This window comes from Ranitomeya imitator, chromosome 10 (assembly GCF_032444005.1).
Source record: "Ranitomeya imitator isolate aRanImi1 chromosome 10, aRanImi1.pri, whole genome shotgun sequence".
NCBI classification, from domain to species: Eukaryota; Metazoa; Chordata; class Amphibia; order Anura; family Dendrobatidae; genus Ranitomeya; species Ranitomeya imitator.
Genome location: NC_091291.1, coordinates 43056146 through 43070104, shown reverse-complemented (window position 1 = coordinate 43070104; position 13959 = coordinate 43056146). Strand labels below are relative to the sequence as shown.

Below are 13959 nucleotides of genomic sequence, written 5' to 3'. Positions count from 1 at the left end.
AGACCCCACCAATAAAGCACTTAGAGGCCCCAACATTATAAGTTTCGGTTTCACAAACCCTCGGATTTTGTCAGAAATTGACAGCCATGTAACGTATATGGTGGCCTTCAGACACTTCCCCAGAAGGTACTGCTAGGGGGAGATCAGGAACGGGTGGCGTGAATTCACACCAGATCCTTTTACTCTTCCAGGCAGATAAGTCATTGCCAGTTGTCCGCTAGCGGCTCCCCTCCGTTCCCGATGGAGAGCGTTCGGCAGAGCAGTCGTGTCTATGATGAGCGAAGAGGGAAAGCTGTTGACTGTTGGCCAAGTATGTATGGGCATCGTAAGTCTCCATAACACCGACTACTGCAGATGTATTAACATGCCAGAAGCAGAACGCTTCGTATTACTGCGATTTCCTTTCTTCTCCACTGACTCCAGTCCGGCCAGTTGGAGCCACCAGTCCAGGAATGGATGGAATATATTTACTAGCTTTGTCTGTGATATCACACGAGAACGTGCAGTTCCTCCTTCTCTCATGACGAAGAGGTTTTATACCAATAAGGACTTGTAGACGGTCTGCAGAAGAGTACAAGGTATTCTCACACTAACCATCGACGACATTTCAGGATGGATGCCAAACTTCAGGCTGATTACCCCTTTGACATTTGGTAAACGAGAGGGCTAATAAGAGGAGCCATTGTGTGCAGACACGCAGGATGGGTAACCGCGAAGTCCAGATGCAAATTATCTGCGGATACTTCAGATACCAAAGCGGTGCATGCCCTCGACAAAGCAATCTTTATCCTGAAATCCAGATCCTGGCACCGCGCTGACGAACAGTTTGCCGGATTTTCGGGGGGGTTCACGATATAAAAGTGGCCTTTCTGCACATTATCTCCAGATGACAGCTTGTGTAACCTTACTATTAAGTCATAGGCAGGAAATGTGAGGAATGGAGGGCACACTAAACACAATGGAGGAACATGCGTCATATCCACAGCCGACCAATATCAGAGGGTGCTTTCACTTTGCGCTTTTCTCCACGATCGCGGGTCCCATCAAAACGGGATCTGGACGTATGCGCCGACCGGGCCATAGACTATAATGGTGCCGGCAGAGAGAACGTGCGCTATGCCACGCATCATTTTCAGGGTCGTATATGCCGACTGGAGGCAGACACCGAGATGCTCTCTACTATCCATTTAACTTAAGGGAGGCGTCTGTCCCATACGAAGAGGTCAAAGGTCACTTCCAATCTGATAGGGGATACACAGAAGCCATGAAACATTAACACACTACAACCACCATCCTGTTTTCTACGGTTACAATATAGAAGCCACATCTATGGATTTCTCAAGGGTCCCTATGTAGGTTCCCAGCCGCCCACAGGGGGCGCTGTGCGTGAGGGCTGGTGCCATGCAGTGCTGGACATATGGCAGTCAGTGATGGATACTATATTAGCTGATGCCTCAGATTCGGAGCTGTATGGAGGACACCCGGCCTAAGCAGAGATTATGTATTACAGATAAGCCGGGGGGCTAATGAAGCAATAAGTAGCCATCACTGGGATGATTATCGCTTGGCATTATATCCTTTCCATCTGACGCTAGAAAGGCTGGGATACTAATCTTTTGCATGAGCATAGTCATAGTTTATAGACATGTGGCAAAACACGCACAACAAAATATCAAGATAACAGAAAGCGAAATATAAAGTATCAAGAAGGTGTTAAATGGGCATCTAACGATTCCTGCACAAGATATTTATTTTTTAACGATTTATCTGGCAGGCAGAAGTGAGGGGATGGCTTTGTATACCTGCCCATTATAACAGAACAGTGGGGGGAGGCTCCTGCTGCAGCCTTACTGAACATGGCCTATTCTCCATCAGTATCTGTAAGCCAAAACCAGAAGTGGTGACGTGTTTCTACTATACTTTTCCTCCGATTGTTCCATTCCTGATTTTGGTTTACAAATACTGAACATGTGAAAACTGCCTTACAGCCAGACAGGTATGACCGCACCTATATGAAAAAAAATGAAGGGTGGGGCATTTATTAGTTTCTCGCTTTTACTTTCTGTAATAAGGGCTTATGCATACAAGATGCTAAATTTGTACATAGGGATTCCAGTATGTTGTGCCAAGTAGGCCCACTCTTGGACAGGGGACCATCGAAGGATTCTCCTGTGAGCCAGTCCAAGCTCATCTGTAAATTGACAGATCGTGGGCCACACAGTGAATCTGGCCACGACACCTGTCACGTGGCTAGAGTTGGCCATGTGTCGCTGCTCCATCACAATGCAATACAAAGTGAGCAGAGTCACATTGTGACATGAAGTCTTAGTGTGTTGGATTTTGTGTGACTTGACTGTTGTGGTACCCTCGGGGGTCGCAATGTGACCCCATTAACTTTTATTGACCTGTGATGTAGCAGAACCCACTTCTCGCAGTTGCAATCGATCGCTGTGAAGGTCTGTGCTTATTACAGAAACCAGCAACATCATCAAGATTGCTCATCTGAGAGTACACTGGTGAAAGAGTCGGCATTGACGGATGGCTGTCAATAACTAAGCAAGGGCTCTTAGATACTTTTCTGTCAGCTGCTCCTGCTGAGGACGTTGTGTTCAATGTGACGAGTTCACATTAAGTAGATTCTTCCTGTTCTATAAAATGCAACCGGTAGGGAGAACAGCAACTTCAACATGACAGGTTCTCTTTAAGGAAGTGGTGTGTGGAAAAAGCTACAGACAGGAAAACTAGCAGTAAAAAGTCTGACGGGGGAAACCTACTCTCATATAAATAGAAGAAGTAGTGAAAACATTCACTACTAAAAAGGTTCTAAAGAACAATGCCCGGAGACCAAAGGGTAGCACAACTGAAAGTTTTCTGTATGAGGCTAGATGACTCTGGAGCCTGATCTGCTTCCAGACTGCTCATCTTCTGACGGCAGCATACCATCTCCAAGAAGCCACCATGCCCCCACCTTACATGGTGCTGTACTCTGAGGAAAGGTGGCGAGGGGTAGAGCGCCCCATCATTTGGTTGGTACAGCAGTCTTAGAACCAGATCAGTCACATTTGTTTTTTTTTCTGGTCTTATGCCCACATCTCTGAAACATATTTAGGGTGACTAGTTAAGCAGTCCAACACACAAGGCGCGGACCACACGTACTTCCTCTGACGCAGTCCCAGGCAGAATGGGTTTCTAATTCAGCCACATTCGCATCATTTCTAGTCATTGTCAAAGTTGCTGGACACAGCGTCCGTACGACCCTCCCTATATATGATGGAGCAAGTGTGGCGTTCTCCACCAAAGAGCAGAAAGTTCAGCATTCATGCTTTGCTGCAAATAAAGAGCGTGGAAAAAAAATATTTTTAAATTCTTTCATTTTCCAGTTTGTTCCAGTTGGTGGCTTAAATCTGAAAAAATAGGTATTAAGCTTACCGTTAATTATGTTTCCAGGAGTCCATCCTGACAGCACCCTGGAGGACGTCCTCCTCCCCTTGCTGGGACAGGAAACACACGAGTTTAAAAGGCCAAGTCCCACCCACAGTCCTCAGTGTTGTAACAAGAACCGCCTCAAGGAAATGCAGAAAAAATCTTTGTTTAATGGTAGCAAACATATCACATTATAACCAGGAACATATTACATCATATGCTAGGAATAGGTTACAAACATGCTAGAATACCATGCATCATATAATAATACAGGGAGGGAACTACCCGTGCTGTCAGGATGGACTCCTGGAAACATAATTAACGGTAAGCTTAATACCTATTTTCCAGGACGTCATCCTGACAGCACCCTGGAGAGTACCAAAGCACCTCCTCAGGGTGGGATAACCGCTTGGAGAACCTTTCTCCCGAATGCAGTATGCTGACCAGACAAAACATCAAGTTTATAGTGTTTGCAAAAGGTATTGGCACTAGCCCATGTCGCGGCCTTACAAATCTGTTTTAGAGAGGCACCTGCCCTCTCTGCCCAAGAAGTAGCTATCCCTCTAGTCGAATGTACAGTGAGACCCTCCGGAGGAGAGAGCCCTTCAGATTGATAGGCCTCAGAGATCACAGACGTGATCCACCGAGCAATAGAGGCCTTAGAGGCCTTTTTACCCCTATTTTTGCCCCCATACAAAATGAATAGGTTTGGGTCGATGCGCCAAGTGTTGGTGGCTGCCAGGTAGTCAAGAACTGCCTGCCATCCAGAGAATGAAGGACTTTTTCTCTAGCATTAGCAGGGTTATTGCAGAAAGATGGTGACACAATCTCTTGATTTCTATTTTTAGATGTTCCTACTTTTGGAATAAAGGAGGGGTCGAGTTTAAGAATTATACAATCCGCTCTAATTTGAAGGTATGGGTCCATAGTACACAGGGCCTGAATTTCCCCCACTCTTTTAGCCGTAGTCACTGCTACAAGAAACGCCGTTTTACGTGTAAGAATGGAAATGGGCATATTATCCACTGACGCATAGAGGTCTTTGCAGAGAAATCTGAGGACCAAGTTAAGGTCCCAAGAAGGAGACATATGTCTGATAGTGGGGCGCAACCTCTGGGTAGCTCTGATGAATCTAACTATCCACGGGTGTGACGCTAGGGGATAGTCGAGGAAAGAACTAAGTGCCGAGATCTGCACCTTCAATGTGCTTGGTTTAAGACCTTTGTCAAACCCAGCCTGCAAGAAATCTAAAATTCTGGGTAAGTCGGGAGTGCCTGCCGTAACCTCAGACCTGCCACCCTCCAGACAGAACCGTCTCCAAATTTTCAAGTAAATTGCTGACGTAACAGGCTTCCTACTAGACTTCATAGTGGATATTACTTGGCTTGATAGACCCTTGGCCTTCAAGATGGACCCTTCAGGATCCATGCCGAGAGATGGAGCTTCTCTGGGTTTGGGTGGAATACCGGACCCTGGTGGATTATATCCGCTCTGAGAGGGAGCTCTACTGGATTCTCGATTGCTAGCTCTAGTAGAAGGGAAAACCAACTCCTTCTTGGCCAGTATGGAACGATCAATATGACGAGAGCTCGATCCTCCTTGATCTTTCTGAGAACAGCCGGAACCAACGCCAGAGGGGGAAATGCATACGAGAGAGGTTCCGTCCAATCCTGGCTCAGAGCATCTATTCCTTCTGGAAGATCCCGCGGGTTCAGAGAGAAGAATTTTGAGACCTTCGAATTTCTCCTGCTTGCGAATAGGTCTATACAGGGGGTTCCTCAGCGAAGACATAAGTCCTGGAAGACGTCCTGGTTGAGTTCCCACTCTGTTGCAGACACCTCCCTTCTGCTGAGATAGTCCGCTATAACGTTCTGGGAGCCTTCTAGGTGAACCGCTGAAATAGAAAGGACCGATCTTTCTGCCCAACGAAATATCTTCTCTGTCAGTTCCTGAAGCGCATGGTGTTTCGCACCTCCTTGATGTTTCAGAAAAGAGACTGTTGTCACATTGTCGGACATTATCCTGACATGACGATTTTCCAGGATGTGTCGGTTCCTTCTCAAAGCTTCCCAGACCGCATATAGTTCTTTGAAGTTGGAGGAGCTGTGGATGACGTCTTCCGGCCATCTCCCCTGAAGGATCCTGTCTTCTAGGTGAGCTCCCCAGCCCCAAGCGCTGGCATCTGTAGTAACTACTACGTATGGATCTGCGGACCATAATACTCCTTTTCTTAATTTCTCTGGCTTTGTCTACCAGAGGAGAGACCTTCTTACACAATGTGATAGGTGTAAAGTACTGTCCAGAGAAGACAGACTCCTGTCCCATCTGGAAAGAATCAATTTCTGTAGTGGTCTTGAATGGAACTGAGCCCATCTCACACACGGAATACAGGCCGTCATCAGGCCGAGGACTCGCATGGCCGTCCTTGTCACCCTGTGCTCCAGCAGGAGCCAAACCTGAGACTGTACTGCAATCAGCTTGGACTCGGGTAAGAGGGATATTCTGTTCCTTGAATCCAGACGTACTCCCAGAAACGTCTTCATGCACTCTGGAGTCAAATCGGATTTCCGCCAATTTAGGACCCAACCAAGTTCTTCCATCACTGAAATAGTTTGGTTCCTGTGGTCTGATAGAATTTCTGGCGTTCTTGCCAGGAGGAGAAAGTCGTCGAGATAAGGGATTATTCTGTTCCCTTGATTTCTTAGGAAAGCGACAATCTCCGACACCAGTTTTGTGAAGATACGAGGTGCTGAGGCAAGACCAAATGGAAGGCACTGAAACTGGAAGTGACAGGTCCCGGACGGCAGGACTACCGCAAACCTCAGAAGCCTCTGAGAAGAAGGGTGGACGGGAACCTGATAATAGGCACTCTTTAGATCTAGAGTGCACATCACAGCATTCTGATCTATTAGGAGTATTGCCGAACGGATGGATTCCATACGAAACCTCTTGTACCTGACCCAGGCATTTAGAGGTTTCAGATTTATTATAGTGCGAGATTCGCCGGACGGTTTCATTATGGAAAAAAGGGAGGCGTAATGACCCAAGCCTATTTCCGGAGATGGTACCGGAACTATGACCTCTGAGGAGAGCATTTCCATCAGGTCTGTCAACATGGGAGAGTCTCGCGGTACTACCGTAGGACTGATGAATCTGTCTGGTGGGGGGGGGGGGGGGGGGGGGGGAAGTAGAGCTCTATACTGTAACCTTCTGAGATGGTCCGAAGGACCCACTGATTTTGAGTGATCCGAGCCCAATTGTGCGAAAATTGGCGGAGTCGACCCCCTATGAGACTGGCGTCATTGCGATTTAGATTTTGAGGAAGGGCTGAAGAAGAAACCTCTGTTTCTATTGCCCTGGCTACGGGAGCCCCTATAAGATCCTCTACTGGATCTGCCTCCTCGAAACTCAGACTGCCTTCTGAAGGGGAATCCTCTCCGAAAGGACTGGGGCTTCTTAGATTTCTCCTCTGGAAACCCCTTCTTTTTGTCGGAGGCTGACTCCAAAATGGTATCCAGGGAGGGTCCAAAAACCCTTTCACCTGAGAAGGGAATTGAACAAAGTTTAGATTTGGAAGCATTATCCCCCCGACCAGGACCTTAGCCAGACCGCCCTCCTAGCCGCGTTAGATAAGGAACTGCATCTGGCCGAAAACCTGACTGACTCAGCAGTCATATCAGACAGATAAGCCGTGGCAGATTTCATCATAGGGAGGGAATTTATGATTTCAGATCTCGGGGTCTTATTGGATAGGTGTTCCTCCAATTGACCCATCCATAGATACATAGACCGAGCCACCGAAGTAGCCGCTATATTTGTTTTTATTAGAGCCGCAGAAGATTCCCAGGCTCTTTTTAACAATATGTCGGCTTTCCTATCCATAGGATCACGCAAGTTTGATGAGTCCTCAAAAGGTATGGCCGTTTTCTTGGCCACCTTTGCCACAGGAACGTCAATTTTGGGAACTTCGTCCCATAGTTTTATGTCCTCCGGCTCATAAGGTAGACGAGCCTTAAAGTCCTTGGATAACACCAGCCGGCGTTCTGCCTCTTTCCATTCTTCCAGAATCATGGCCTTAATGTGCTCGCTAACCGGAAATACTGTCTGCTGACGTGACATAAGTCCACCAAACATCAAGTCCTGCCTGGTTTGTGGTTTAGATGTCTCCTCTATTTGCATAGTGCATCGCACCGCCTGCACCAGATCATTTGTGTCTTCTGCCTGGAAGAGGTATTTTCTTTGGTAATCCTGGCTTCCTGACGGAAGCTCTCCCTCTTCCTCTGAGACGAAGTCCTCTGAGTTAGACTTGTCCTCAGAAGTAACCTCCTGTTCTCTTAAGTCCTGCTCCCGTCTGGCCCGCTTACGGGTGGGGATAGGACTGGATTTCTGCACCATGGTAGACAAAGAAGCTTGTACTTCTTCACGTATAAGGGATCTCATCTCAGCCAGCAATGTGGGTTGTTCGTCCCTTACGACCTTAGCTGTGCAGTCCCCACATAAAGATTTCCCATGGGAGTCCGGGAGCTTCATATTACAAAGGGGACATCTAACAGATTTCCCAGATGCCTTGCCGGATTTCTTAATCTGAACAGGAGGACCCGCGGGGTTTCCCTTATCCTTAAATGACATAAGAAGGGATAAGCACTGGGGTGAGCCTGCTTCTGCATATAGATAGGGGAACTTGCGCCATGCGCACTTACCCCCTCCTCGGTTGGAGTACTTGCTTCCATGATGAGGGTAGCAGGTCCCCGCAGCTCTCAGCGCCAGATCAGGAGCGCTTCTGCCGCTGTGTGATTCACTGCACGCTTTCCCCCGCGCATACAGCGTTACCGGAAGTAGCGGTAACGAAATGCCGACGGACCGGAAGTGACACGTTCTGACGACTTCCTGCCGGGAGACGCCGTTCTGGATACCACGCTGCCCAGGATGGCCGCGCACCGCGTGGATAGCGTCCGCAGCCGAGAGCCTCCCACCGGGAGGAGCGGCTGCCACCAGGAGCTTCGTCCACTCCTGGTTTTTGGAGCAGAGGGACTCCCCACCGGAGGGTTTCTGCCCTGAGCCTCTTGACAGGAGGAAGGGTATTGGCAAGCCGCACGATCCCCCTGAGCTCCGGTAAGTCCTGCGCAGCTTCTCACTCGTGCGTCCCTTCCTTGCAGGGACAGGAAAAACACTGAGGACTGTGGGTGGGACTTGGCCTTTTAAACTCGTGTGTTTCCTGTCCCAGCAAGGGGAGGAGGACGTCCTCCAGGGTGCTGTCAGAATGACGTCCTGGAAATAAGATGTTCTGACTGAGTTACATGAACAGCTTAGCTGAGAATTATTGAGCCAGGAACACCAAAGAGACTTTTATCACAAAAGAAGTTTATATAAATTTATACGACCCAAACCTGACCTGGTGGAAGTGCAGAAAAGGAGAGCCAGGTATGTGACAACCCACTCATGTCTGTGATTGGGCTTCCGAACCTGGATTCAGTCGGAAACGCAATCCCAAAGCCACCTTCCTATTGTTACACCCGGGGCCAAGAGGAGCCCACCGCCGCCCGGGGCCAAGAGGAGCCCACCGCCGCCCGGGGCCAAGAGGAGCCCACCGCCGCCCGGGGCCAAGAGGAGCCCACCGCCGCCCGGGGCCAAGTAGTCCTGTTCTTGTTGTTAAATTCAGCAGAATCATTGTGGGAACATGAACTTGTAGTAATGGGTCACATATTTCTTAACATGGAGGATTATAAGGGAAATTGATGCAAACGTGATTGATAGGTCATACAATACAGCACCTACTAACAATTAACACCTTCCTATTAATCCCTCCACAACATAAGTCTGCAGCTGTAGTACACTTCAACAGTTGTCCGGATTGGCTGAGTATCAACCATTGCAGGAATTCCCTATTAAGTTGGATAGGAAAATCAACAAGGCACAAGATACCCTGGAGTTACTGCTCTTGCTGCAGATCCTCCACAGAACTAAACAAAGGTCAATGAGTTGTGTTAACGAAAAAAAAATCACTTTCCTTAAAGGGGTTGTCCAGGCTTGGTGTTAAAGTACGGGGTACAAAATATGCATTCAGCATTCACAAGTCTGCAGTCACAGAGTAACAGCAGACTCGAGAATCCTCAAAGCGTATTTTCATGCAGAAAAACGCAGCGTATTACGAGTTTCATTTTTTTTGCAGCAGAAATGCTGCTTTTTACATTACCAGTAAAGCAAATAAGATTGCAGAAATATTCGCGCTCCTTTTCCCTTGAGATTTTTATGAGCTGCTGCCAGTTTCTTGAAATAACCAATATGTCAATTCTTCAAGCGTTTTTCACCCGTTCTAATAAATGGAAAAAAAAAAATGCATATACAAAACGCATCACAAGTGAGAACATACTCTGTCTTCCAAAACAAAGCAGGTTCATTTAAAACATGACAAAAGGAACAGCTGCAACCAATCACAAGCTGCAGCGGTTTTCTGGCTTCCAAATAGTGCGGGTATGGCGTCTGGAGCAGCCGGCGCTGGATCCAAGGCCAATTAGGTCTCAAAATAAATAAAACCAAGCCCATCTATGCATGAAAAGGTCAGTCACCTTTGCAGCACCTCCACTGATGGTATAGGAGTGGCGTACTCTATGCCAGGCTATTCCTGACAACCCTTCCACACCGTATGAGAGCAGATTCCCTGCAGACAGTTGTCAGCCATACCTACATTCCTTCTGCCCTGCTTCCAACGTGAGGCAGTCAGTCATTTTTGTGATTCACGACGATTATTTTGTAATCTCTATTTTGTACAGCCCCAGGGGAGATTATGCAAAGTGCTATTATAATAATGGCGGTGTACCTTGCTTCTTAGTAATCTGCAGTCCATGCCGCGGTGACAGTTTGGAGGAATTGATTAGTGGTTTATGGCACAAGTTTACAAGTGATGCGACAGTGAAGGGAAATACGACATCATGTGTAAGAAACTGTATGGCAAACTTCTGAAGGGAGCCGTTATGTCTCCAGACAGGTCTATGGTAGGGCGTCTCAGCTAGGGAGACTTCTCATAACTCTGCAATGTACTGATCCTATTGCTCTAAGAAATGTATAAATACAAGGACAACTGAGTGGCACGACGGACAGCAACAAGCAAGCCCACAGACCTACAGAAGATGTCATCAGGTTCTACACAGGGGTGCATCCGCTGTGTGCAGAGCAATTAGTCCTATAAAAAAGGATACAGAAAAACTCCCACCACACGCATCAAATTGGATTGGTTGGATTACTCTGAAACTATGCGGCGCTTCAGAGATAACATACCGTACTTTTCTTAGCCAAGCGGGCATGATGTTGTCCTGAGGACTAGTCCGAGAAGAGGGCCGGGAACCCTGCGGGCATCCCCTCAGCTCTGAGGACTATTTCGAGAGGGCCAGGCGCCCGTCAGCCATCACTTTGGCTCTGAGAACTACTCCGAGAGGGCCAAGTGCCCCGCAGAATCCCCTCGGCTCTGAGGACTAGTCCGAGAGGGCCAGATGCCCGGCAGAATCCCCTCGGCTCTGAGGACTACTCCGAGAGGGCCAGATGCCCGGCAGAATCCCCTCGGCTCTGAGGACTACTCCGAGAGGGCCAGGCGTCCGGCAACCATCACTTTGGCTCTGAGAACTACTCCGAGAGGGCCAGATGCCCGGCAGAATCCCCTCGGCTCTGAGGACTACTCCGAGAGGGCCAGGCGTCCGGCAACCATCACTTTGGCTCTGAGAACTACTCCGAGAGGGCCAGGTGCCCCGCAGAATCCCCTCGGCTCTGAGGACTACTCTGTGAGGGCCCAGTGGCATCCCCTCGGCTCTGAGGACTACTCCGAGAGGGCCAGGCGTCCGGCAGCCATCACTTTGGCTCTGAGAACTACTCCGAGAGGGCCAGGTGCCACGCAGAATCCCCTCGGCTCTGACGACTACTCCGAGAGGGTCGGGAACCCTGCAAGCATCCCTTCGGCTCTGAGGACTACACCGAGAGGGCCAGGCGCCCAGTGGCTTCTCCTCGACTGAGGAGTAATCAGAGAGGCCCAGGCGGCATCCCCTCGGCTCTGATGACTACTCCGAAAGAGCCAGGATCCCTGCGGGCATCCCTTCAGCGCTGAGGACTACTTGGAGAGGGCAGGCACACGGTGGAATCCCCTCGGCTCTGAGGAATAGTCTGACAGTTGCCCGGTGGCTTCTCCTCTCCCTGCTCCCCATGAGTGTACAGAAAGACCGATCAGACTAGGTGCCCAGGGTAAAGAGAAGACCAGCTTTTACGAGTACTCATCCTAATCTCAACATCCCTGGCAAACTTTTAAGAGTGCACTGCTGTGGAATGAAATACAAAAAAGGCTGCAACGGTGGAGCCAGTGTCTGATTCATGCTGTGGTGGAGCCAGTGTCAGACTTGCGCTGTGGTGGAGCCAGTGTCTGATTCATGCTGTGGTGGAGCCAGTGTCAGACTTGCGCTGTGGTGGAGCCAGTGTCTGATTCATGCTGTGGTGGAGCCAGTGTGAGACTTGCGCTGTGGTGGAGCCAGTGTTGGATTAATCCCGTTCTGGGGCCGCATTAATCAGTTGTCATGTTCCCTTTAACTGTTCCATCAGTGATAGCCGCCGATCCCACATGCCTGTCATGTGACCACTGCCACCGATCACGTCTGGCGCATGCTGAGCCTGGCGATTGTCCAATGCTGCCACCAGACAGACTGGCAGGACCCTCCAGAGCAGTGCTGGCACACATGACTTTTTTTACACTGTCACCATGGTTACACAAATTATCAATATATCCGTCCAAGAGGGAAGCAGCTTGTTAAAGGGTCATACTGCAATATAATATGGGAGCCCTGCGCCCCGATACGTCCTGGTCATTATCGCAGTGTAATGGGGGGCGGAGTACAGGGGCCATTACCAGCTTACAGGCCGATAACAGTCTGCACAGCACGGGCCCGGTCACCTGCACAGCACGGGCCCGGTCACCTGCACAGCACGGGCCCGGTCACCTGCACAGCACGGGCCCGGTCACCTGCACAGCACGGGCCCGGTCACCTGCACAGCACGGGCCCGGTCACCTGCACACAATACACCACCACCCCCCATCCCAGCACATGAAATGGAGCATCCTGTCCTCTCCCGGTTGACGCCAATAGACAGGAAAGAACCAAAGAGACCGAAATAGGGTCCGTCTGAATCAGAGCGCACACGCCGATCACTGCCCCTAGCTGCGGGCGCACTCACTTACTGTAAATGGTATCGTCCATGATCAGGAAGGTAACAAGTCCGAGGACCGCAAATCGCGACTTCACGTCAGTACCGTCCTCCGTCCAGCGCTCCGCACACAGCGCAGATCAGCGTCTATCCCACCGAGCGCGCACCGGCTCGCCACCCCCGGGCCGATACCAGGCTCCTCTAATCCCCACCCACTGCCTCCATAGCAGCCTCCCGCTACCGTCGCCGCCCACTTTAGCAACCGACACTAGCGTCATCCAATCACGGCGCGATTGTAACTCCGGGTCAGGTATTTCTGGGCGGGAGAAGTGAGCCTCTTTGTTTCGAGGATGCGCATTCCTTCTTGATTGACAGGCAGGTTGGCCAATCCCAGACTCGGACTGTGGCAGGAAGGCGGGAGAACGCCGACCACTGACCAATAGGATGCAGAGGTATGCCCGGAGCGGAGCCGCACAGAGGCTGACAAGGGCGGGGAATCCGGGGAGATCCTGAGAGGAAATGCTGAGGGGATTAATCATCAGTGCGATGTCTGCAGCTTCTGTGTACGGGAAAGCCCTCACACCGAGACCACCCTCCTCACACACCGAGAACCCCCTCCTCACACCGAGACCCCCTCACACACAGCCTTCTCACACCGAGACCCCCCCCTCACACCGAGACCCCCTCCTCACACCGAGACCCCCCCCTTCACACACAGACCCTCCTCACACACCGAGACCCCCCCCTTCACACACAGACCCCCCTCACACACCGAGAACCCCCTCCTCACACCGAGACCCTCCTCACACCGAGACCCCCCCTCACACACCGAGACCCCCCCCTCACACACAGACCCTCCTCACACCGAGACCCCCGCCTCACACACAGACCCTCCTCACACCGAGACCCTCCTCACACCGAGACCCCCCCTCACACACCGAGACCCCCCCCTCACACACAGACCCTCCTCACACCGAGACCCCCCCTCACACACAGACCCTCCTCACACCGAGACCCCCCCTCACACACCGAGACCCCCCCTCACACACAGACCCTCCTCACACACCGAGACCCCCTCCTCACACCGAGACCCTCCTCACACCGAGACCCTCCTCGCACCGAGAACCCCCCTCACACCGAGACCCTCCTCACACCGAGAACCCCCACCTCACACCGAGACCCTCCTCACACCGAGACCCCCCCTCACACACCGAGACCCTCCTCACACACAGACCCTCCTCACACCGAGACCCCCCTCACACACAGACCCTCCTCACACACAGACCCTCCTCACATCGAGACCCCCCCTCACACACCGAGACCCCCCCTCACACACAGACCCTCCTCACACACAGACCC

General features: G+C 50.6%; 1 protein-coding gene across 1 annotated transcript in view; it reads right to left on the bottom strand.

Annotated features, from left to right (window-relative positions):
• CYTH2 (cytohesin 2) overlaps positions 1-12803 on the bottom strand; it is a 31047-nt gene extending 18244 nt beyond the window's left edge. Inside the window, exon 1 of the mRNA XM_069741989.1 lies at positions 12635-12803. Coding sequence (XP_069598090.1) covers positions 12635-12653 — 19 coding nt within the window. The 5' untranslated portion in view covers positions 12654-12803. The remainder of the gene's footprint in view (positions 1-12634) is intronic.
• Positions 12804-13959: the final 1156 nt, after the last annotated feature.